Raw genomic sequence first — 23,483 nt, 5'->3', positions numbered from 1 at the left:
TCGGTGACGATGAACATCTTGCCAATGTCATCCCCACACCCCCACTACTTGCCTTCAAACAACCGCGCAACCTCAACCTCTTGTTTGCAGCAAACTACCCAGCCTTCAGAACAGCGACCATGACACCACACAACCCTGCCATGGCAATCTCTGCAGGACGTGCCAGATCAACAACATGGATACCACCATTACACGTGAGAAAACCACCCACCAGGTACGCGGTATATACTCGTGCAATTCGGCCAACGTTGTCTACTTCATACGCTGCAGGAAAGGATGTCCCGAAGCGTGGTACATTGGCGAGACCATGCAGACGCTGCGACAACGAATGACCGGACATCGCGCGACAATCGCCGGGCAGGAATGTTCCCTTCCAGTCGGGGAACACTTCAGCAGTCAAGGGCATTCAGCCTCTGATCTCCGGATAAGCGTTCTCCAAGGCAGCCTTCAGGACGTGCGACAATGCAGAATCGCCGAGCAGAAACTTATAGCCAAATCCGCACACATGAGTACGGCCTCAACCGGGACCTGGGATTCACGTCGCATTACATTCACCCCCCACCATCTGGCCTGGGCTTGCAAAATCCTACCAACTGTCCTGTCTTGAGACAATTCACACCTCTTTAACCTGGGATTACCCCCATCTCTGGATCTGTAAATATTTAATTACCTGCAAATGCTCGCATTCTAAGCATTATCTGGCATCTTTGAATTTGTCTATATATATGTATCCATTCACCTGAGGAAGGAGCAGTGCTCCGAAAGCTAGTGTTTGAAACAAACCTGTTGGACTTTAACATGGTGTTGTAAGACTTCTTACAACAGAGGATAGCAAACGTGGTCCCTTTGTTCAAGAAGGGGAGTAGAGATAACCCCGGTAACTATAGGCCGGTGAGCCTCACGTCTGTTGTGGGTAAAGTCTTGGAGAGGATTATAAGAGATACGATTTATAATCATCTAGATAGGAATAATATGATTAGGGATAGTCAGCATGGTTTTGTGAAGGGTAGGTCATGCCTCACAAACCTTATCGAGTTCTTTGAGAAGGTGACTGAACAGGTAGACGAGGGTAGAGCAGTTGATGTGGTGTATATGGATTTCAATAAAACGTTTGATAAGGTTCCCCACGTTCGTCTATTGCAGAAAATACGGAGGCTGAGGATTGAGGGTGATTTAGAGATGTGGATCAGAAATTGGCTAGTTGAAAGAAGACAGAGGGTGGTGGTTGATGGCAAATGTTCAGAATGGAGTTCAGGTACGAGTGGCGTACCACAAGGATCTGTTCTGGGGCCGTTGCTGTTTGTCATTTTTATAAATGACCTAGAGGAGGGCACAGAAGGTTGGGTGAGTAAATTTGCAGACGACACTAAAGTCGGTGGAGTTGTAGACAGTGTGGAAGGATGTTGCAGGTTACAGAGGGACATAGATAAGCTGCAGAGCTGGGCTGAGAGGCGGCAAATGGAGTTTAATGTAGAGAAGTGTGAGGTGATTCACTTTGGAAAGAATAACAGGAATGCGGAACATTTGGCTAATGGTAAAATTCTTGGTAGTGTGGATGAGCAGAGGGATCTCGGTGTCCATGTACATAGATCCCTGAAAGTTGCCACCCAGGTTGATAGGGTTGTGAAGAAGGCCTATGGTGTGTTGGCCTTTATTGGTAGAGGGATTAAGTTCCGGAGCCATGAGGTCATGTTGCAGCTGTACAAAACTCTGGTATGGCCGCATTTGGAGTATTGCGTACAGTTCTGGTCGCCTCATTATAGGAAGGATGTGGAAGCTTTGGAACGGGTGCAGAGGAGATTTACCAGGATGTTGTCTGGTATGGAGGGAAAATCTTATGAGGAAAGGCTGATGGACTTGAGGTTGTTTTCGTTAGAGAGAAGAAGGTTAAGAGGTGACTTAATAGAGGCATACAAAATGATCAGAGGGTTAGATAGGGTGGACAGTGAGAGCCTTCTCCCGCGGGTGGAGGTGGCTAGCACGAGGGGACATAGCCTTAAATTGAGGGGTAATAGATATAGGACAGACGTCAGAGGTAGGTTTTTTACGCAAAGAGTGGTGAGGCCGTGGAATGCCCTACCTGCAACAGTAGTGAACTCGCCAACATTGAGGGCATTTAAAAGTTTATTGGATAAGCATATGGATGATAATGGCATAGTGTAGGTTAGATGGCCTTTAGTTTTTGACTTCCCATGTCGGTGCAACATCGTGGGCCGAAGGGCCTGTACTGCGCTGTATCGTTCTATGTTCTATGTTCTTTCTATTTTACACCAAAATGTTGTCCCACATACACAACATCAGCTTCCACATAAACACAAAAGACCTTGTCTCCATCTGTCTCAACCCATTCATTGCCTCTGATTTGTCAGGTTGTTTGTCTGACATCCAGTGCTAGATGACCTATTCCAGGTGTCCTATTTCTCCTGGCTGGGAAACCAGGCCAATCGGGATCATCACCCCTGTGGTTGAAACAAGAAGCTAAACTTCGGAGCCTGGAATGTGAGAACACTTATTGACAACCCAAAGAGCCATGGTGGCCTGGGTGTCAACAAGATATAACATTGATATTGCTGCCCTTAGCAAAACACAACTTGCTGGGGAGGGGGAGCTGAGGGAGGCGAGTGGAGGACTCTAGGAAGGGAAGTCAGACCATGATAGCCACACCCACAAAGTCGGGTTTGCCACGAAGAACAGGATCAGCGCCTTGCTCCCCAAACTTCCTTGAGTGTCAGTGAGAGGCTGATGAACAAGCGTCTACGCCTCAGACATAACCAATGTGCGACTATCATCAGTGCATATGCACCGACAAAGCCACGCAGAGGTTCTACTCTGATATTTATGGTGTCCTTGTTTCCACCTCAAAAACAACAAGGCCAAGCTCCTCGGTGACTTTGATACCCAGAATGAACGTGACCACGACATCTGGAATGGGACTATTGCCAATCCATATCCTGTGGGTTACCATTGATAAGAAACTGAACTGGACTAGGGGCTGGTTCAGCACAGTGGGCTAAACAGCTGGCTTGTAATGCAGAACAAGGCTAGCAGCGCGGGTTCAACTCCCGTACCGGCCTGCCCGAACAGGCGTCGGAATGTGGTGACTGGGGGCTTTTCACAGTAACTTCATTGAAGTCTACTTGTGACAATAAGTGATGATGATTGCTATTATTATTAATACTGTGGCTACCAGGGCAGGTCAGAGGCTCAAAATCTTACAGCGAGTAACTCACTTCCTGCCCCTCCGAAGCCTGTCCATTATCTACAAGGCACAAGTCAGGAGTGTAATGGATGAGGGCAGCTCCAACAACACTCAAGAAGCTCGACACCATCCAGGACAAAGCAGCCCGCTTGGTTGCTTCCCCTTCCACAAACATTCAAACCCTCCAGTACTGATGAACAGTGACAGCCGTGTGTATTATCTGCAAGATGCACTGCAGTAACTTGCCAAGGTTCCTTAGACAGCAGCTTCCAAACCCACGACCACTACCATCTAGAAGGACTGGAGCAGCAGATACCTGGGAACCCCACCACCTGGAGGTTTCCCTCCAAGTCGCTCACCACCCTGACTTGGAAATATATCACCGTTCCTTCGCTGTCGCTGGGGCAACATCCTGGAACTCCCTCCCTAACAGCACAGTGGGTGTACCTTATCCTCAAGGATTACAGCGGTTCAAGAAGGCAACTCACCACCACCTTCTGAACGGCAACTAGGGATGGGAAATAAATGCTGGCCTAACCAGCGACGCCCACATCCCGTAAATGAATTTAAAAAAAAGAATGCTGTGGGGTGGGCTAACGCCAACAGCATCTTACTCTTGAGAAGGTACGTCCAATATGACTCAACTGCGATGAACAGAAGAACCAGCTCAAGGTCACAAGGAGGGACCCGAGGTTGGGGCGTTGGCACCTCCTGGACTACAACATTGTCGGAGGCAGAGACCTGAAGAATGTGCTTGTCACGAGGGCCATGAATGGTTCTGAATATTGCTGGATGGACCATGTGATGAACATCTGCCAGGCTGCAAGACACTGGGGAAGCCAAGAGTCTGCCCGAAGTAACCCGAAGTTTGCGGCATTGAAGGACCTGGGGCAGCAAGAAGAATTCCAGGCTGAGTTGCACAGTGCGTTGGAGCAAATGCCCACATCTGGTGCCACTTCCACCTGGGCACACTGGGACCAACTCAAAGTCCTCTGATCTAGATACCTGTGCACAGATTTTGGACAGGTATTTCGGACAGCGGACTTTTGAGTTGCTGCAAAGGCACCTGGTCTGGTTTGACGCCAATTACACCACAATCCACAATACCCTCGACCGGAAGCAAGCAGAATTCATCGCCTGGCAAAGTCACCCACCAACTAAAGGCTGAGGTCCAGTTTTGTGTTCATGACATGAAGAACAGCTGGTGGGAGAAGGCACATGAGATCCAGGCCTATTCCTACCAGCATGATACGCGCAACATCTTCCAGGCTACCAAGCCAATCTACGGCCCCGCCCGACAGGACAAATTCCTCTCTGGTTGCAGAGTGGCTGTCAGCTGCTCAGAGACGACAGTGCCGTCCGTTAGCATTGGCAGGAGCACTTCAAACTTCTCCTTAATCGGGAGTCTACCGTATCAGAGGAGATCATCCAAGCTGCCTAACAAACACCCTGTGGAGGATTCACTCGGCGATCCGCCAATGAGCTGACGCTGGCCACCCAACAGATGATAGCCAACAAAGCCTGGGGGCCAGACAGTATATTCGCAGAGTTCTACAGTGCCAATGGCTATCTGCTCAAGTCACAACTCTACCAGTTCATCCTCCATCTCTGGGATAAAGAGTGCCATTGATGTGACTCCGTCAACGGGTATGAGTACAGGTTGGATCTGCATGACAAGTTACATCACTTGCTCAGCCACTCTGTAGCATGCCCTCTCCCATGCCTGTCCCCTGCCCCCTGCCGCCCTCAGCCTTTGTGTCCCTTTCCTAAGGTCTCAATTCTCTCTCTCTCTCGAGCACTTACCATGCAGTGCACCTGTCTATGACCATTGCAAGCTGCGGTCTATCTGGCAGCGACGATGATCGGTTATTTCAGGGTGCCAAAATAAAACTGCATCCCATTACACGCATCTCGATATCTTTCACACCACAATCGGCTTTTGCAAAATTCTAATACCAGAAATTATATAGAGTCCGCCCATGTAAACATGCCTGCAGTTTGGGATATAATGCACAGCAAAGTGTAACCGATGGTACAGTTTACTGACTGCCATTTGGGTTGCTTAGACCAGGGCTAACATGGCACTCTAATCCAGAGAGAGTTCCATGGCCTTGTCATGAGAATGTCGCTTTAAGAAATATTTGGCTGCTCATGTTACTGCAGCGATGTCAGAGTGTGGGTGGAGCTGAGTTCTGGCTCTGCTTTTTAGTTTCACTTTGAGAAAAGCTTGGGTGTGTCTGTGTTTTTTTGGTTTTGTTTTCTGTGTTGGAGCTGAAGCCAGACAAAGCAGGTGTACTGCTGTTCTCTCTGCCATGAAAAGACTATCTCTTGATCGTTTGGTGAATTCAGAGTTATAAATGTTCTCAGTAGTGACTTTAATCTGACGTGCTTCTGTTAAAGGTTATGTTTTTTGTAAGTCTTCTGGATGTTAAAAGGACAGTGTAAGCATTACTTAGTGTTGTATTCTTTGGGGGTTGTATTTGAATTGATGGTTGCTAAGATGTTCACTGTATGTTTTGAAAAGGTTAACTTGAGTTCATAGAATAAATATTGTTTTGCTTTTAAAATATACTTTTCCATTTCTGCTCTACCACAGCCATAGAGTGGGCCATGTGCTCTGCTGCCATACCACAATCTAGTAAAGGTTGTGGGTCAGGTGACCTCCACGACACACTTTGGGGTTCTCTAAGCCCTGGCCCATAACAGCCTGAAGTTTGTGCTTCTCGGGTGCACAGGCCAGGCAAGTGGCTGGATTTTTCCGCATGCGTCCGAGACTGACAAAGAAAATGGGACATCACGCTGGCTGACCAATTAAGGGTCAGCCAGTGTGAAACGTGCCCAGACACTGGCTCAACGAAGTCAGCGGGGCTGGGAGCATGATGGGCACTGGGTCCAATGGGATCTCAGCGGGAAGTTGAAAGGCTGCAGTGTCAGACTGCAGAAGACATCAGAAGGAGCAGAGGGAGTTCTCCAGAAGCCGTGGCAGCAGCATCTGGGGGACAAACCAGGCGGGAGGGCAATGCAGGTGGACTCTCATGGAGGCAGTCAGTGCCGGGCGGAACATGCTTATGCCACGGGATGACAAGAGGAAGCCACCCCACCAAATTAAGACTACTTGGGCAGAACTTGCCAGCGAGGTTAGCGGGCATGGTGTAATGCACCGCACATCGATACGGTGCTGGAAAAGGTTCAGTGATCTGCGCTTGACAAGGGTGAGTATCAAGTTGCTGTGCTCCATTATAGAGAAGTCTGGAAAGGTGGCCATCCTTTGTGACGCTCAGGGGCGTAGGAATCAGAGTTACAGAAGTCAAATCTTACCTGTGCGTGATTAGGTGGAGGGATAAGGTCGGAAGCCCTGGGTCCATCTTAGGGCCAGGTATGCAAAGATGTCGGAAATGGCAACATAGTTTGCAGGGGGGACGGTGGGGGGAGAGCATGACATGGTGCTGCAGATGGAGGGTTGAGTAATGAATTGACTGTTGCATTTATAGAAGAGAAGCCATAATAACACTGAGCACTCAGCAACTGGTGATGGGGTAACCAACCTTGTCATCCCCATCAGATAAGAGATGGATACCCTGGAGCTCGTGCAGAGGAAGGTCCTCAGGTTGTGGAGAGACAGGCATCTCAAAGGAAGGAAGTCCAGTGGACAGAGGTGGGACAGGTGGAGAGTGAAAGAAAGTGAAGTCATCTCATCCCTCTTAAAACCTTCTATAAAAAGTGTCCCCAGTGATTCAGCAATCAGAAAGCCACTATGATGCCATTGATACCAATTGAACTTGCCTCGCATAGCCAGCCAGGACTGCCAGGACCCTCCGTTAACCCCAGAGGAGGCGCTGATGACAGATGCACTCGCGCCACATCCTCGCTCTGCACCAAGCACCAAAGCAGATACATGCACGTTGGTGGGCAACAGCAAGTTGGCTCAGTTAGTACAGCACACTCGCCTGAGGATCTTGTAGAGGCAGAGAGCACTCAGACGGCTGGTGACCAGGACCAATCTGAGTCCAAGGCAGATGATGAGCCTCCAGAGTTGTCCATCATGTGGCACAATGGGATGCAGGAGAAGATCTGGTGAAGTTCTAAGGGTCTATACGCCATGATCTCTGTTATGGAAGAGTCCATTCAGAGCCTAAGGATGGTGTTGACCCTGAGCACTGAACGGACAGCCTCCTCCATGAGAGAGTGGCAACTCTCATGGGAAGAAAGGCCCAGGAATAGAATCAGGGGTTCTTGGGGTTGTGCTCGGATCTGCAAACTCTGACACAGGCAATGACCTCCGGAGGTTACTGCCAGTGTGAGAGATGGATGTGGCACCTAGTCTCTCTGCTAGGTTGTTAGGAAAGAGGAGGTAGTTTTAAGGGATTTATATATATTATTTTTTGAAATGTTTTTTATTGAGTTTTCATATTTTATATCCAAAAAATTACAAATTATTAGAAAAAAACACACGCAAAAATTAATATGTATATTTACAGGCAAGCATCTTCATAATAACAACTGTGGCCACCCCCTTTAACCGGCATACATATTTTACATTCCCCAATATGGCCGAGGCACATGTTTATAGGCATTTCTTTACAATTTGGTTTTGGGCCTTAGCTTGCCATCAGACTGTCGCTTGCGGCTTTGTCCTTCCTTTTTTTTGGAATAATTTTTATTCAAGTTTTCAACAACAAATTTTATCACAACAGGAAAAACAGTAACCCCTCCCCTCCAATACAAAAACAATAAATTAACAAGAAAAAGAAATAAGCATAAAACCATGAGAACAAACCCCCATAACGAACCCGTAGCTCCCCCCCCCAAGGGATTTATATTGATGAATATTAGAAATAAGGTATTGTTTCAAGTGGGTTTCATTTGATGTTTGTGGGCCGATAAAGCCCATAATTACATTCATGCTGGTGTTTTTAAGTGTGGGGGTTCATTTCCATTCCAAATGTGATTCTGTTGTGTTTAGAGAGGGATACTGTGTGAGGAGTAAATAAAACAGCAGTGGTTGTTCAGCAACTGGGGCCTCGTGAGGCAGATACATTTTTATGTTTTATTTTGGGTAATTTGATTGCAGTTGGAGGTAAATAGTGAGAGAGGAGGCTGCTCTCCCAGCTCTGCTAGAAGCAGTTGGTTTTTGAAGGCTAAAAAAGAACACCCCCCTCAGCCTTGCCAGAAGAAAAGCCATACTATCGAGCAATGGTGTCGGGTGTCGGAAATCTAAAACCAGCTAATTAAGGAAACTAGAGAAATGAAGAGGTTTCCAAGAAGTCTGGAGGGTTACGGGAGCAGAGGAATCTTGGAACCAGAACCGATTACTGTTCAGGAAAGTCACAGAGAGCTGAAAAGGGATTGGATGGTGAGAGGCCAGGAAGGTATCTGCAGTAATTCTAAGGTTCATGGAAAATACTATAGTTTGGGAGACATTATCTGAAATAATTTTAGGAATTGGTGATTTCACCTTGGAGTTTGTGTAAAAGCCTTTAAGACAAAGGAAACCTGAAGGATGAGGCGTAAAACCTGAAAGTGAAATCTCCATGGAAGCAATGGAGGGAAAGAATAATTTAAAAGAAGATTTGAAAGTGTAAATTTTGAAAGCGGAATTTGAAATCACTCGTGTGAGGAAGCCGGAGTTCAGTGAGACAGGGTGGCTCACGGTGTAAGAATCATCTGGGGGGAGTTTGAGGAGAAATCCACAGACATTCACTAGGGTTCAGAGAGGAGTGTGTCTGACCACAGTCACCGCGTGTGCTTAAAAGATACTTTGGGTGGGATTCTCCGAGCCTACGTGCCGCAATAGCGCTCGGTGTGGGCGCGGCGAATGGTCACCGGAGAGTCGCCACCAATCGCGCGCGCGCGGTCGACGCGGTGCCGATCGGGGCCCATTGAAAGAGGCCCCCACGGCGATTCTCTGCCGGCAACTGGCCGAGTTTCCACCGGCGTGGTTCTAACATTGTTCCACCTGGCGGGCACTCAGGATAGCAACTGCGGTCTCAGTCCGCGCCTGCCCTGATGGGGGGGGGCCTCCAGGACGGCCAGGCTCACGATGGGGGGGCCACCAATCAGCTGGCGTGCGCGATCTGGGGGGGGGGGGGAGGGGGTCTATATTGTGGGGGTCGGCTTGCTGTGTGGGTCCGCCATGCTGGCCTCTGCTGGCCCCCTGTGGGCTACAGAATCGCTGGGCCAAGAGGCCCGTTAATACCGGCATAAAACGCTCCGGTGTTTACGCCGGCATCAACACTTAGCCGCCGTTTCAGAGAATCCCGCCCTTTGTGTGTTAATGAGTCCATTGTAGCTTAAGATGTACTTTGTAATCCGTGCTAATCCTAAAACCTGTGTGCAATCGCTAAAGGGCGAGTAAAGGAGTATTGCATTATAATCCTATTTTACCATCTTTAATAAATGTTTTTTCTTGTTGAAACAAATTCGAGGACCTGTGACTCGGTTCTTCCACGTTTTATAAGAAAAAGTAAACTAATTTGAGCCACGGTTCCATTCTGGGATCTTCCCATCCAGTTGTAACATCAATTGGGATTGTAACATTAGATATAGGAAATGTATTGATACAATAATGCCAGTGGGCACATCTTAAATTATAATTCAATTACAAGAAATTGGACAAACTAAATCAACTGCAAGAATAAAAATCGGGCCATTTCCGAGTTGTCACAGCGGAGTTACAAAACTGAAAGTCTCCTTTAAAGGGCAGCAGGGTAGCATGGTGGTTAGCATAAATGCTTCACAGCTCCAGGGTCCCAGGTTCGATTCCCGGCTGGGTGACTGTCTGTGTGGAGTCTGTACGTCCTCCCCCTGTGTGCGTGGGTTTCCTCCGGGTGCTCCGGTTTCCTCCCACAGTCCAAAGATGTGCAGGTTAGGTGGATTGGCCATGATAAATTGCCCGTAGTGTCCTAATAAAAGTAAGGTTAGGGGGGGGGTTGTTGGGTTATGGGTATAGGGTGGGTTTGAGTAGGGTGATCATGGCTCGGCACAACATTGAGGGCCGAAGGGCCTGTTCTGTGCTGTACTGTTCTATAAATGCCTGGGAATAAAAGCTGATAGCATTTACATTACTTTTTCTTTTAGATTTTTTTTTTACCATTAAACGACAAAGGTGGCGTACATGAAACTAATCACAATGTGAAGAATATGTGTTTGCCCATTTAGCTCATTGATGCTGAAAAAAAAATGAACTGGCTGCCCCAATAACACTGCATTTCTCAAATGACTCCGAGGCCTTTGATTCTAATTATCCTCATTGAAAGTCTGCTCCAAGTATTCACCACTGTTTGTAACAAAAAAAAACCCTTCCTGATGTGAATGTAATATTGCTTTCACCATCTTGGGCCTGTACCATTTATGATTAATAAGATAATGAAAGTTAGATTCAAGTCTTGTGACTGGAACAACAGCATTAATATGATGCACACTGTTCAGCCCTGACTCTAACCACCGTAGCCAGCCTGTGCGTGGCAGGCAGAGAGTTAGAACGTTGTGCAACCAGACCTTGCTGGCCTCCTTGACAAGATTCAAATGTCAGGGGACGATGACATTACTTGGATCCTGACAATGGCCGAAATTCTCCGGTTGTTGCGATTCAACCTTGCCGCTGGCAGCGCTGGCCCCCGCCAGTGGGTTTCGTGGTGGGGTGGTTAAAATGGGAAATGCCATTAACAATCGGCGGGAAGATAGAAACTCTCTTCTAGGCCCCCAAACCAAGGCCTTAGGCGTCTCTCATCTCACAACAACCATTCACAATCCTGGGACTGCTCCCAAGGGTGCCCAGTGACAAATTCGTCCCAGCTTTGACCAACTGCCCAAGTTTATGAACCTGAAATCATTGCCACTGGGCTTAGGTAGAAGTTGGCCCTGGTCTATTTAGATAAGGCTCGGGAATTTAAATGATTCTGGCCTCACTTTGGAGAGACAGGGTGAGCCTTATGCTCCTCCGCCAGCCCCATGCTCACCTCTGTCTCCCCAATAGTCAAAATCTAGGCTACAGTGATGGATTAGTTCTTTTGAAATGTGGGTAATCAAAGCTATCACAGGAGCAAGCGTGAGTTATCTGTTTCACGTGAGAGAAATAGCAAAGTGCTGGAATGTGTCGTCGACGGTGTTGTGAGGTGACACTTACACAGAAATACTCTGCTGACTGATGCTCAGTTTAGGTTCCATCGTGGCCATTCAGCTCCTGACCTCACTGCAGCCTTGGTTTGAAAAATGGACAAAAGAGCTGACCTCAAGAGGGGAGGTGAGGTGAGAGTGACAACCCTTGACATTACGGCAACATTTGGCCAAGTATGGCTTCAAGGAGCCCGAGCGAAACAGAAGTCAGAGGGAATCGGGGGCAATCTCTCCGCTGGTTGGAGTCACATTTGGCACAAGGGAAGTTGGCCGTGGTTGCTGAAAGTCAAGAATCTCAGCCCCAGGACTTAACTGCAGGGGTTCCTCAGGAGAGTGCCCTACACTCAACCAATTTCAGCTGCTTCATCGGTGATCCTCTTGATCATAAGGTCAGAAGTGGGGATGTTCACTGACGATTGCACATGTTTAGCACCATTTACAACTCCTCAGATACTGAAGCAGTCCGTGTCCATATGCAGAAAGACCTGGACAATGATTGATTGATAAGTGGCAAGTAACATTCGCATCATGTGTGTCAGGCAATAACCATCTCCAACAAGAGGGGATCTGACCATCTCCCCATGACATTCAATGGCATTACTGTTGTGAATCCTTCACTATCAACATCTTGGGGGTTACCAGAAACTGCATTGGGACCAGCCATATAAATACTGTGGCTACAAGAGCAGGTCAGAGGCTTGAAATTCTGCATCAACTCACCTCCTGACTCCCTAAAGCCTGTCCACCATCTAGAAGACACAAGTCACGAGTGTGATGGAATACTCTCCACTTGCCAGGATGAGTGCAGCCCCAACAGCATTCAAGAAACTGGACATAATCCAGGACAAAGCAGCCTGGTTGATTGGTACCCCATCCATCAACATCAACATTCACTCCCTCCATCACCGACACACAGTGGTAGCAGTGTGTGCCAAGGGAGCCATGGTGACACAGTGGTTGGTATTGCTGCATCACAGTGCCAGGGACCTGGGTTTGATTCCGGAGTTGGGTGACTGTGTAGAGTTTGCACGTTCTCCCCATGGGTTTCCTCTGGGTGCTCAGGTTTCCTCCCACAGTTCAAAGGTGTCCTGGGGAAAACTCTTCGCTGGTGGGAGTTAGCACAAAGGAAAATGGCTGTGGTGGTCAGCTGTAAATCATCTCAGCTCCAGGACATCTCTGCAGGAGTTCCTCAGGGTAGTGTCCTAGGCCCAACCATTTTCAGCTGCTTCATCAATGACCTTCCTTCCATCATAAGCTAAGAAGGGGGGATGTTTGCAAATGACTTTTTTTTTTAAATTAAGGGGTAATTTAGTGTGGCTAATCCACCTACCCTGCACATCTTTTTGGGTTGTGGGGATGAGACCCACACAGACACGGGGAGAATGTGAAAAACTCCACACGGACAGTGACCCGAGGCTGGGATCGAACCCTGGTCTTCGGCGCCGTGAGGCAGCAGTGCTAACCACTACACCACCGTGCTGCCCTGTTTGCGGATGACCGCACAATGTTCAGCACCATTTGCGACTCCTCAGATAATGAAGCAGTCCATGTCCAAATGCAGCAAGAACTGGACAATATCCAGGCTTGGGCTGACAAAATGGTAAGTTACATTCACGCCACACAAGTGCCAGGCAATGACCATCTCCTACAAGAGAGGGGCTAACTATCGCACCGTAACATTCAACATCCTAGGGGGGGGGGGTTACCATTGATCAGAAACTGAATTGGACTAGCCATATTAATATTGTGGCTATCAGGGCAGGTTAAAGGCTCGGAATCCTATGGTGAGTAACTCATTTCCTGATCCCCCAAAGCCTGTCCACCATCTACAAGGCACAAGTCAGGAGTGTAATGGAATACTCTCCACTTGCCTGGTTCAGCGCAGCTTCAACAACACTTGAGAAGTTTGACACCATCCAGGGCAAAGCAGTCCATTTGATTACTCCACAAACATTCAAACCCTCCACATCACCACCTTCTGAAGGGCATTTAGGGTTGGGCAATAAATGCTGGCCTAACCAGTGACGCTCACATCCCGTAAATGAATTTAACAAAGATTAGGTTTACCCTGTGGGGGAGGGGAGGTTGGGGGCCCGAGAAGGAGACAACAGTAGGATTGGAGGTAGACGCGGGAGTGGCAGGGGTCAGCATGGGTCAGCTGACTTACGGAAGCGCAATGGGGGGAGAGTTAGTGTTAAGCGGGGGCTTGACATGGGGGATTGGGATTGAGGGGTGGGGGGGGGGGGGAAGGACGGGATGCTGCTTTGCTGGCTGAAGGGGAGCCAACTTTCGGGAACAGACGCAGAGTCGGGACGGAGCGCCTCCGGCGGGAGGGCTTGAGTGAGCGGGGGCGTGGGCACGTGGCTGGGCGAAAAAAGGAGATGGATAGTCAGCAGCGGGGGGAGACTTCAACACAGTCCTGGACCCGGCTCTGGACCGGTCTAAGTCCAGGTTGGGGAGGATGTCGGCAGCGGCCAAGGTCCTGAGGGGTTTCATGGACCAGATGGGGGGAGTGGACCCGTGGAGATTCTCTCGGCCAAGGGCGAAGGAGTTCTCTTTCTTCTCCCACGTGCATAAAGTGTACTCTCGGATTGATTTTCTCGTGTTGAGCAGGGCGCTAATCCCAGGGGTGGAGGGGGTAGAGTACTCGGCCATTGCGGTCTCGGACCATGCTCCGCAGTGGGTGGACTTGAGACTGGGGGCGGAGAGAGGGCAGCGCCCTCTGGGGATTAGACGTGGGACTGTTGGCGGATGAGGAAGTCTGTGGGCGGATTAGGAGGAGCATTCAAAACAATGTTACAACAAACGATGCGGGAGAGGTAACAGTGACTACGGTCTGGGAGGCTTGAAGGCAGTTATCAGAGGGGAGTTAATCTCTATCAGGTCCCACAGAGAGAAGAAGGATAGGGCGGAGAGGGAGAGGTTAGTGGGAGAGATACTCAGGGTAGACAGGAGGTACGCTGAGACCCCCGAGGCGGGGCTGCTAATGGAGCATTGGTGTTTGCAGACAGAGTTTGACCTGCTGACCACAAGGAAAGCAGAGGTACAGCTGAGGAAGGTGAAAGGGGCAGTATATGAGTATGGGGAGAAAGCGAGTAGGATGCTGGCGCACCAACTTCGAAGGAGGGAGGTGGCCAGGGAAATTGGGGGAGTTAGGGATAGGGGGGGGGGGGGTAACATGGTCCTGAGCCCGGAAGAGATCAACTAAGTCTTCAAGGAGTTCTACTGCAAGCTGTATGAGTCAGAGCCCCCGGACTTCGGGAGTGTCTCAGGGTACAAGTTGAACGTGGCGGAAAAGTGAGCTATTTGTGATCCATGCGAGGGGCCAGGAGGAGAGACTGGGGGAGCTTCCACTCAAGAGGGTGGAGAGGAGCTTTCGGTACCTGGGTATACAGGTGGCTAGGAATTGAGATGCCCTACACAGGCTCAATCTATCGCGGCTGGTAGAGCAGATGGGGGGAGACTTCAAGAGGTGGGACATGCTCCCGCTTTCCCTGGTGGGTAGGGACCGTGAAGGGAGGTGAAGGAGGCCAACGTCCTGGCCTTTGCCTCCCTGGTAGCCCGGAGACGGATCTTGTTAATGTGGAGGGACCTGAGGCCCCCGAGTGTAGAGACCTGGGTTAGTGACATGGCTGGGTTTCTCAGTCTGGAGAAAATAAAGTTTGCCTTGAGAGGGTCCTTGCTGGGGTTCTCCAGGCGGTGGCAGCCGTTCCTTGACTTTCTGGCAGAACGCTGAAGGGTCAGCAGCAGCAGCAATCCTGGGGGGGGGGGGGGGGGGGGGGGACTGTGTATGGAATGTATACTCTTCTTTTGTAAATGGGCTATAACCACCTGTTTGTTACATTTTCTCCTTTTTGTTATTGGTTATGTAAAATTTTGTTTAAGAAAAACTTGAATAAAAACAATTTAAAAAAATTTAAACAAAAAAAGGATTTGGTGGATTGGCCATGATCAATGTACGGGGGTTACGGGTATAGGGCGGCGGAGTGGTCTCAGATAGGGGGCTCTTTTGGGGGGTTGGTGCAGACTCGATGGGCTGAATGGCCTCCTTCTACACTGTAGGGGTTCTATGATTCTATGTACATGATGTGCTGCAGAAGCTCCCCAGGTCTCCCTTGACAGTACCTACCAAACCTGTGCCTGCTACCATCTAGGATAAGGGCAGCAGATGAATGGGAACACCAGCACCTTCAAATTCCCCACCAAGCCACACACCACGCTGACTTAGAAATATATCGCCTTCCTTCGCTGTTGCTGAGTCAAAATCCTGGAACGCCCATTCTAACAGTGCTGATGGTGTTCCTAGATCACATGGCCGTCCAGGAAGACAGCTCACCACCACCTGTCTCAAGGACAATTAAGGATGGGTAACAAATGCTGGTCTAGCCTGTGTCCCATAGGTGAATACATTTTTTAAAACTCACAAGTTTCAGCAGACCTTTGTATAAATCAAACCAATGCCTGGGTTTGCCAGACGCTAAAAGATATATTTACTGAGGGCCCGAATGGTGCTTATATTGCATTTGGATCAATTTTACAAGAAAGACTGGGCCATCTGCAGCCTTTCAGTAATAATTTAGGTAGTTGAATTGCTTTGATTGTTAGCCTCATGGGAATATTCCCGTACCACTGTGAAAATGCAATATGCTCCCATGGAACACTGTCGAAAATGAATACTTCACTCTCACCATCATTTGCTTGCTTCCTTCTGCCCTAACAAACGGGACTCAATTCAGAGAAATCTTTTCTCTCCCTCGTCTTATACTTATGGCAGGGCTTTGCAAAGGCTATGTCCAAGGTCTTGGACGCTCGGGCAAAGCCGAGACCGGAGATAGCGATATTTGGGGTGTCAGAAGATCCGGGAGTGCACTTATGGTTTTTTTACAGTTTGTGTTCCTCGAGTATTTTCTGCATCAAAAATGTCACAGCTTTGATTTGACGTTCAATGAAATCCTCTCCACTTACCACAATATCCCGGAGTCCCACAAACTGTCTTCATGGCAACCTGCTCATTCACAATTTTGGACAGACCAAAGTCAGCTAAAATAACAAGAAAGATAGAGTAGGATGTTTGTGCAATTGCAGTTTGTACGGTATCTTTGCGCTTGTCGTTATCGTAAAAACAAAGGGTTTGTGTCACTGTCTCAAAAAATTGTCAAGCGTTACGGTCGGATCAGAGCTGATGAGACACTGTTGAAGTGCCTGTCAGCCCGGTGACCTGTGCACCGACTTTAATAATTGCTTTCTGGCGCAGTAGAAAAGAACAAGTAACCCCATGTCAGAGAAGGCACTTTGTTGCTAAGGTAACAGTACAGATCCAAAAAAAAATCAGTGAATTATTTTGTTATAATTGAAAAATCTTTCCATTAAGAAAATCCAGAAAGCATAGAGAGGAGGCATTCTCCTAATCTTGACAGGTCGTTCTGCAGAATTGTGGTTAACATGGTGGTAGGGCCTCGGTTAAGGAAAGAGAAACTACACATGCTGAAATTCTGACATAAAAACAGAAACTGTTGGAACTACACAGCAGGTTGTTCAGTGTCTGAAAAGGAAATCTGGGTGAGATCCAAGAGCTAATTTTCTCAGTCGCCGAGAGCACATGTTGGAAAATTAGACCTTCTTTGTCAGAATGTCAGAGATGCATAACAGGAGCCTGTACCCAAAAAAACATTAACTTGTAGTTTCTTTTCAGACACTGTCTATAATGTTTTATATTTTCATTGAAATAAAATGGAAGTGTTTTCAGAAAATCTTCAAGGATGTGATAGAGCTGGGATTTAGTTTCCTTGATGGGGCTCCCCCCCCCCCCCCCCCCTCCGCCAGGTGGGGAGCCAGTGGAGCCCCATGTCGCTTCCAATACGATTGAGCCGGACCAACGTTCGACCTAGCACGGGATTATGGGCCTTGGGGGGGGTTGCTGGGTTGGTGGGATTTCTGCTCCCTCACAAGTGCTGGAGAAACCACTGCCGACAGTGCCACTGGGAGTAGCGGCTGCTGCTGGTAATGGTCCCACGCCAGCCCTCGGATCTCCGCTGGATACCAGGACACAGGTGAGTGGCACGGGGGGGGGGGGGGGGGGGGGGTTAGAGGTTAGGTTAGTGGGTGACTTTCAGCAGACCCTTGCTTCCGGGTGCCTGATCCCTCGATCAGGCACTGAGCGCAGTGGCGGGGTCCCTTGCCGAGCTTGACACGTGGGAGTGCGTTAAATTCTGCTTGTCAACTTCGTTTCTCTCTCCACAGATATTTCCAGACCTGCTCAGTATTTCCAGCATTTTATGTTCTTATGTCAGATTTCCAACACCTGCAACATTTTGATTTCATTTTCCCAATGACTTAGTAGGCGCAGATGCCACGCAACGTGGCTCACAAAGTCTGAGACTGACACTGGTTCATGCTGAGTTACATAAATTCAGCTGGTGCAGTGTAATGAACACCCCAGTTAAACATAATTCCCCAGGGCCAAGAAGGTATTCCTGATTATTTTTCAATGGTACATCTGGAAAGTGCACACGTGTGCATGTTGAATGGAACCAGAATTGATCTTTGCTCCGATTCCTTCTATAGTTGAACAACACGCTGTCCACTCAGTGCCTCAGTTCACAACGAAAAATGGGGTCTTGGCCGAGATAGAGAATTTAAAAAAATAGTATACTTGTTACACGTGAATGAAAATTTCCTCTCTGCCACAATTAGCCAAATTGAACGGCCATTTTTAATAAATAAGTTGACAGTTTTGCTGTGCATGGAGTGAAGAGGATATCTTCCAGCATATTGCCAAGGAATTTGATAGTTCCTCCCAAGTTCTAAGTCAGGCAAACGTTAAGTTACTTGTAATTAGTTTACAACGAGCCTTACCTATTTTCAGCGGTGCCTCCGATGATAGATCTGCGTAGAGGAGGTTTTCTGGTTTGAGGTCTCGATGGACCACTCCATTCTCATGTAAATACTGAAAGGATTTTGAGAAAGAAATCAGCATTTCACATGAACAAAGCAATGGTATCCTAGCTTTGCACTCGAAAAGGCTTTTTGATCAACCGCTACTGGCCTTTGTTTCTGACCATTTAGTGAACTGTTTGAAGCAGTTGTACAAAGACCGATGGCGACCAGGTCTTTATGCTTCCGTGCGTTATATTACCACGGAGTTTTCCAGCATAGGCGGTGTGGTGAATGTAACTCTGTAATTCACACTGTGATATATATATGAAACCGTACGATTGTAAGCGCAGTTGCGATGCCCGACCACTAGGGGGAGTAGCTCTGGGAATGCTTAGGAGTTTGTACAGGGCTCCACCCTTGACTCCGCCCACGGCTCCTCCCCCTGGACTGCTGTATAAATATCGATGCCCAGAGCCAGCCGACCAGTTCATCGAGAGTTCAACGTGTAACAGGCTGGCTCTGTAGTAAGTAGATTGAAACCACTGTTCCTATCTCAAAGCACGTGTCTAGTGAATTGATGGTCTCATCAGGTGGCAGCAGAAAATTCCACAGCGGTGGAAAATTACAAATGGGACTTCAAAACAATCAGCTGTTGAAAAGTCATGATTGCAATAGGGTAGCAAAGATCTCTATTAAGATACCTGTGCCATTCAGATTCCATCTATTTATAAATAATCTCTCTGGTTTATGGGGATTGATTTGGAGGGGTCTGCACATGGGCGCGACAGATTATGCCTGAGCAGAGTAAACACCAAGATCAGGCAGGTTGGAAGACAGATTTGGTTTTGCTGCTTGGGAGATTCATTGTATTCAGCGGCAGACCCAAAACCCACCACAGCCACCCACCACGCTCCCCCACCTTCCACTCAACCCCCACTTCCCCTTTGTTATGTTTTGTCTTCATTACATAGGGGTGAAAGTGTTCCACAATTTGGTTATTTATTCATAAGCCTTGACTATAGGCCATTCCAGTAACCGTTTGCGACCATTTAAACATTTTCTGCATGAAGCTTTCAGAGAGAGGAGACATTATGGGCATGATTCAATGGCCTCGTTGCCTCGTTGCACCTGCCTGGTGTTGGGACAAGATCGTTGAATCTCACGAGAGGCCTGCTGCGAGATGTGTGACACTAGAAACATCCTGTGAGATTCAATGAGCGAGACCTGGTGTGTTTTTTAAAATGAGCCATTCACCCAGGGCCTGGGGTTCAATATCTTATGAGCTTATGGACTAATCTTCCTGCACTGGTGAGCTGAGCTTGTCTGTGCACGAAATGACTTAAAGAGTGGCCTTGACGGGGAGTTCCTCACCGAGGCCAAAACCCAGATTAACACCCACTAAACGCGCTTTAACATGTCCACCAAACGGAGGATTGGTGGCCGTTACATGCCATTGTTTCTGGCGTAAAATGCCACCGTTCCCACACCGGCGTGGGGACGTAGCCTCAGAATGGGAGCGTCTGAAATCCCCAAAAGCAATTCCCTGACTGAAGGGGAAACTGGTGTCACAAAGGTTGTTCGCTCGTGGAAGGACAGTTAACTGTCCAATATAGTTACCGTGACCTCATCCCAATCCATTTTTTCTCTTCCATCCCATCCCTTCTTTATTGTGAAGAAAAACCACGCTGGACCATGGTAGCCTACTTCGTACAGTAACAAAGAAAACAGTGTAACTCAGCTGTTCCCAGATCTTTCCTCTCCTGTGCTTCCCTCCTGCTCTCCCTTCCTCTCCCGCTTCCCTATTTCCTCCGCTCTGCTTTCATTCATCTCCCGTGTGCCAAAGTCTACTTATCTCCCCACCTTCTATTCTTCCTTGGAGAGTGAACTAGACTCCCCATGTGCAACACCACAGGAGGCAAACTGGCATACGGAATGACCCATCTGAAAAAGTCTTTGCTGAACTCAGAAACGTCAGTAACTGCCCCCAATTTCCATTGTGCCGAGGAGCCCACACAAATCCCATTGTTTAGCTGTGAAAGTCATGCTTTCAAGCATGCCAGATACATTGAGTATTTGTCAATATGACACTTAATCACAGCAGCATCTGTCAAGTTACAAAATTATATGCTAAGATACGAACGTGAGCCAATTTCTTTGCAGGAGATGGTTTCTTCGAAGTATTCTGTGGCCAAATGTTTGCAATGGCAACCAGAAATGGTACAAATATTTTATTGTTCAAATAAAAGGATTGAATTTGTAACATTTTAAAACGGCCTGATATTCTCAATTCTGTGTTTGCATATTTCCCTTCCATTTCTTTTGCCTTTCCAATTAATAGTTGCTTAGCAACACCCTGCATGGTCCGGCGGACTCCAAAGCTGGTGAAATGTGGAGCTCTCTGCATCTTTGAGGTTTCAGATACTTGACTAATAGAAAATAAATGCAAGCTTAATTTTTTTTCCTGCTACCAAACAATGAGTTTGCAGCTATGAAAAGCCCATTTTCAGTAAATACACGGTTTCAATAGATTATCATATTTGTTGGGATGCCTCCTCCGGTGGCATTCTCCGTTCTGCCGGCAGCGCACCCCCCCCCCCCCCCCCCACCAAGAAACTCGTGACTGGGGAGGCGGAGAATTCACCCCGTTGTATTTCTTGGTTGTCCTCCCTTCATGTCAGAAGCAACTCATGCAGTCACTTGCTCCTTCCTCTCTTGCTTACAGGTGCCAGCAGGGAGAGAGGAACAAGAGGCCACCCTGTCCAGTAGTTTTCCAGCCCACAGACAACTGAGGACATTGGGGAGAAGAAAGAAAGTGAACCCTGGACTGGTGTCACAGCAGTCCCCCTCCACCAGCGTAGAGACACACACCTCGCTGAATACACAGAATTTGTAGCATAGAATTTACCGTGCAGAAGGAGGCCATTCAGCCCATCGAGTCTGCACCGGCTCTTGGAAAGAGCACCCGACCCAAGGTCAACACCTCCACCCTATCCCCATAACCCAGTAACCCCACCCAACACTAAGGGCAATTTTGGACACTAAGGGCAATTTAGCATGGCCAATCCACCTAACCTGCACATCTTTGGACTGTGGGAGGAAACCGGAGCACCCGGAGGAAACCCACGCACACATGGGGAGGATGTGCAGACTCCGCACAGACAGTGACCCAATCCGGAATCGAACCTGGGACCCTGGAGCTGTGAAGCAATTGTGCTATCCAAAATGCTACTGTGCTGCCCTCATAATACAGATGCAGTTTAGACCGGATCTCACATTCTGGTGGTCACTGAAGTGTAGACTTGAGAGATGAACAGACACTTCCAACACTGATGAAGGTTCAACTCAATTTTATTAACTAACTTCTAACTAACTGACACACCATGACTGTGGGTCTAAGTGATGCTAACTTAAACTAGAGACCTAAGCCTTGTCCGAACCAGTTGATTCTCTCAGCACGTGGTGTGAGTCTGTGCTGGACTGGATGAGTTCTTGTTACACTGACAGGCAGCACCCAGAATGAGCGGGAACCATGGTGCCCTCTGCCTTTATACTGTGTGTATTCTAACTGGTGATTGGCTGCGGTGTTTGTACATGTTGATTGGTCCCTGTGTGTGTCCATCAGTGTGTGTCTGCACCATGATATACTGGTGTACATTATGACAGTCACTGCATGAACACATGTCTGCAGCAGGAAAAGGCAGAGGCACCCAGCTCACTCGGAGGATTGCTGCGGAAGAAGCATCGGCAACACCCAAGTTGGATGTCCAGATACATTGAAGCGTGAAGAGAAAGGTAGATCAACAATCCACCAAGCACCCCTCTCTCTCTGGAGTAACAAAGCTGTCAATCACTGGTTAACGCAGTATTTTGCTGTGTGAAGTTGAATGGTAGATTTGCACTTCAAAGGTTGTTAAGGAATTTGAAACTCTTTGAAGTGTACTGGACTTTTGAGGAAGCCTCTGACACTTACAACAGCTGCTGCTTTAAATACTTATCTGGGGCAGCAGTTGGGTGTGGATTTTTCACTCTACTGTCTGGGCTGCTTTCAGATTTCAGGCAGGAGACTGGTGGGGTTGACTGTTGGGGAGGACTGATGGGCGTCTCTGTTGGGGTCGACTGATGGTGATCTCTGTTGGGGTTGAATGAGGAGGGTCTTTGTTAGGGTGAACTGACAGGGGTCTCTGTTGGGGATGACTAATGGGGGTCTTTATCGGGGGAGTCAGATGGGGGGGCTGGGATGATGGTGGAGGGGGTTGGGCATGGGGTGGCAGGATTTTCATTGTGGGGGAGGAGGGAGGCCTTCCGCATCAGGACTACGTTTGGGAAAACGTGCATCAAATCCCACTGGGAGGATTTCCTGCTGTCTAACGGTGGTGGTGGTGATGGTGGTGGGGTGTGGGGGGAGTGGGGTAGAATCAGGGTTTCCATTCCGTTCCATTCTCCACCGGATCGGGAAACCGCTACCAGCGTCGGGCATTGGAGAATCCACCTCAGGCAACATGTATCATTTCAATGTGACATTGGGGATGAGAAATCTGCAAGAAAACCCTACGGCCTAACCACCATGGGGTAATTTAATTATTTTTTATTCTAATCACAATATTGCTGCTGGATTTCAGAACAGTCTCTAAAATCTGAACATTTTTCTGAAATACAAAATACGTGTCTTTATTCTGTGACTTTACACTTAATCCCAGCAAGGCCCGGTGGTCTTCATGGAATCTTGCAAAATTACAACTGAAGTCTCTCTTAGTAGTTAAGGCCTTCTGGAATGCATGTCTCGTACTACCTTAAGTTTAAAGTGATACGTAGTGAGGTTTGGAGATGGGGACAGAAATCTTTGTTCTCTAAGGGCTGGTCTGAAAGAATAGAGAAAACTCTCAAATAACGTGATGCATCACAGACTTCTTGCATTGAGCCTCTTGTCTAAATTTTCAAATGAATTATTTTACTTGGAAATTGTCAGCTATGTTTAACTAAACACTGCTGATGCTGAAACACCACGCTAATCCTGATCAGCTACTTTAATTTGGTCTATTTCACTCGGGTTCCCAAGGGCTGTATCTACTCAAACTTGCTGTTTGTTGATTATAATCTGGCTTTTAAAGCCTTAAGTATTCCAGTTATCCATCCTTGCTTTTAATTTTATAACGCAAAGCTTCTCTTGGTATATTTACTGCAGCAATTTGCCACTGGTAGAACTGGACCAGTGCTCTTCACTAAGTTTGCAGGTCAACTGGCCTGAATTTTAAGACTCGTTAAGGTTGCTGTGGAAAGCAGAAACTAAACATTG

At 48.0% G+C, this 23,483-nt stretch overlaps 1 protein-coding gene across 1 annotated transcript in view; it reads right to left on the bottom strand.

Moving 5' to 3' along the window:
- The window catches only part of LOC119953174 (calcium/calmodulin-dependent protein kinase type IV-like), a 161,903-nt gene that overhangs the window by 28,328 nt on the left and 110,092 nt on the right, over positions 1–23,483 (bottom strand). Inside the window, exons 6-7 of the mRNA XM_038777130.1 lie at positions 18,170–18,260; positions 16,280–16,354 (exon numbers count right to left, since the gene is read on the bottom strand). Coding sequence (XP_038633058.1) covers positions 16,280–16,354; positions 18,170–18,260 — 166 coding nt within the window. The remainder of the gene's footprint in view (positions 1–16,279; positions 16,355–18,169; positions 18,261–23,483) is intronic.

Source organism: Scyliorhinus canicula, chromosome 18 (genome assembly GCF_902713615.1).
Source record: "Scyliorhinus canicula chromosome 18, sScyCan1.1, whole genome shotgun sequence".
NCBI lineage: Eukaryota > Metazoa > Chordata > Chondrichthyes > Carcharhiniformes > Scyliorhinidae > Scyliorhinus > Scyliorhinus canicula.
The sequence above is the reverse complement of the archived record's forward strand: the minus strand, read 5'-3'. Positions and strand labels throughout refer to the sequence as shown.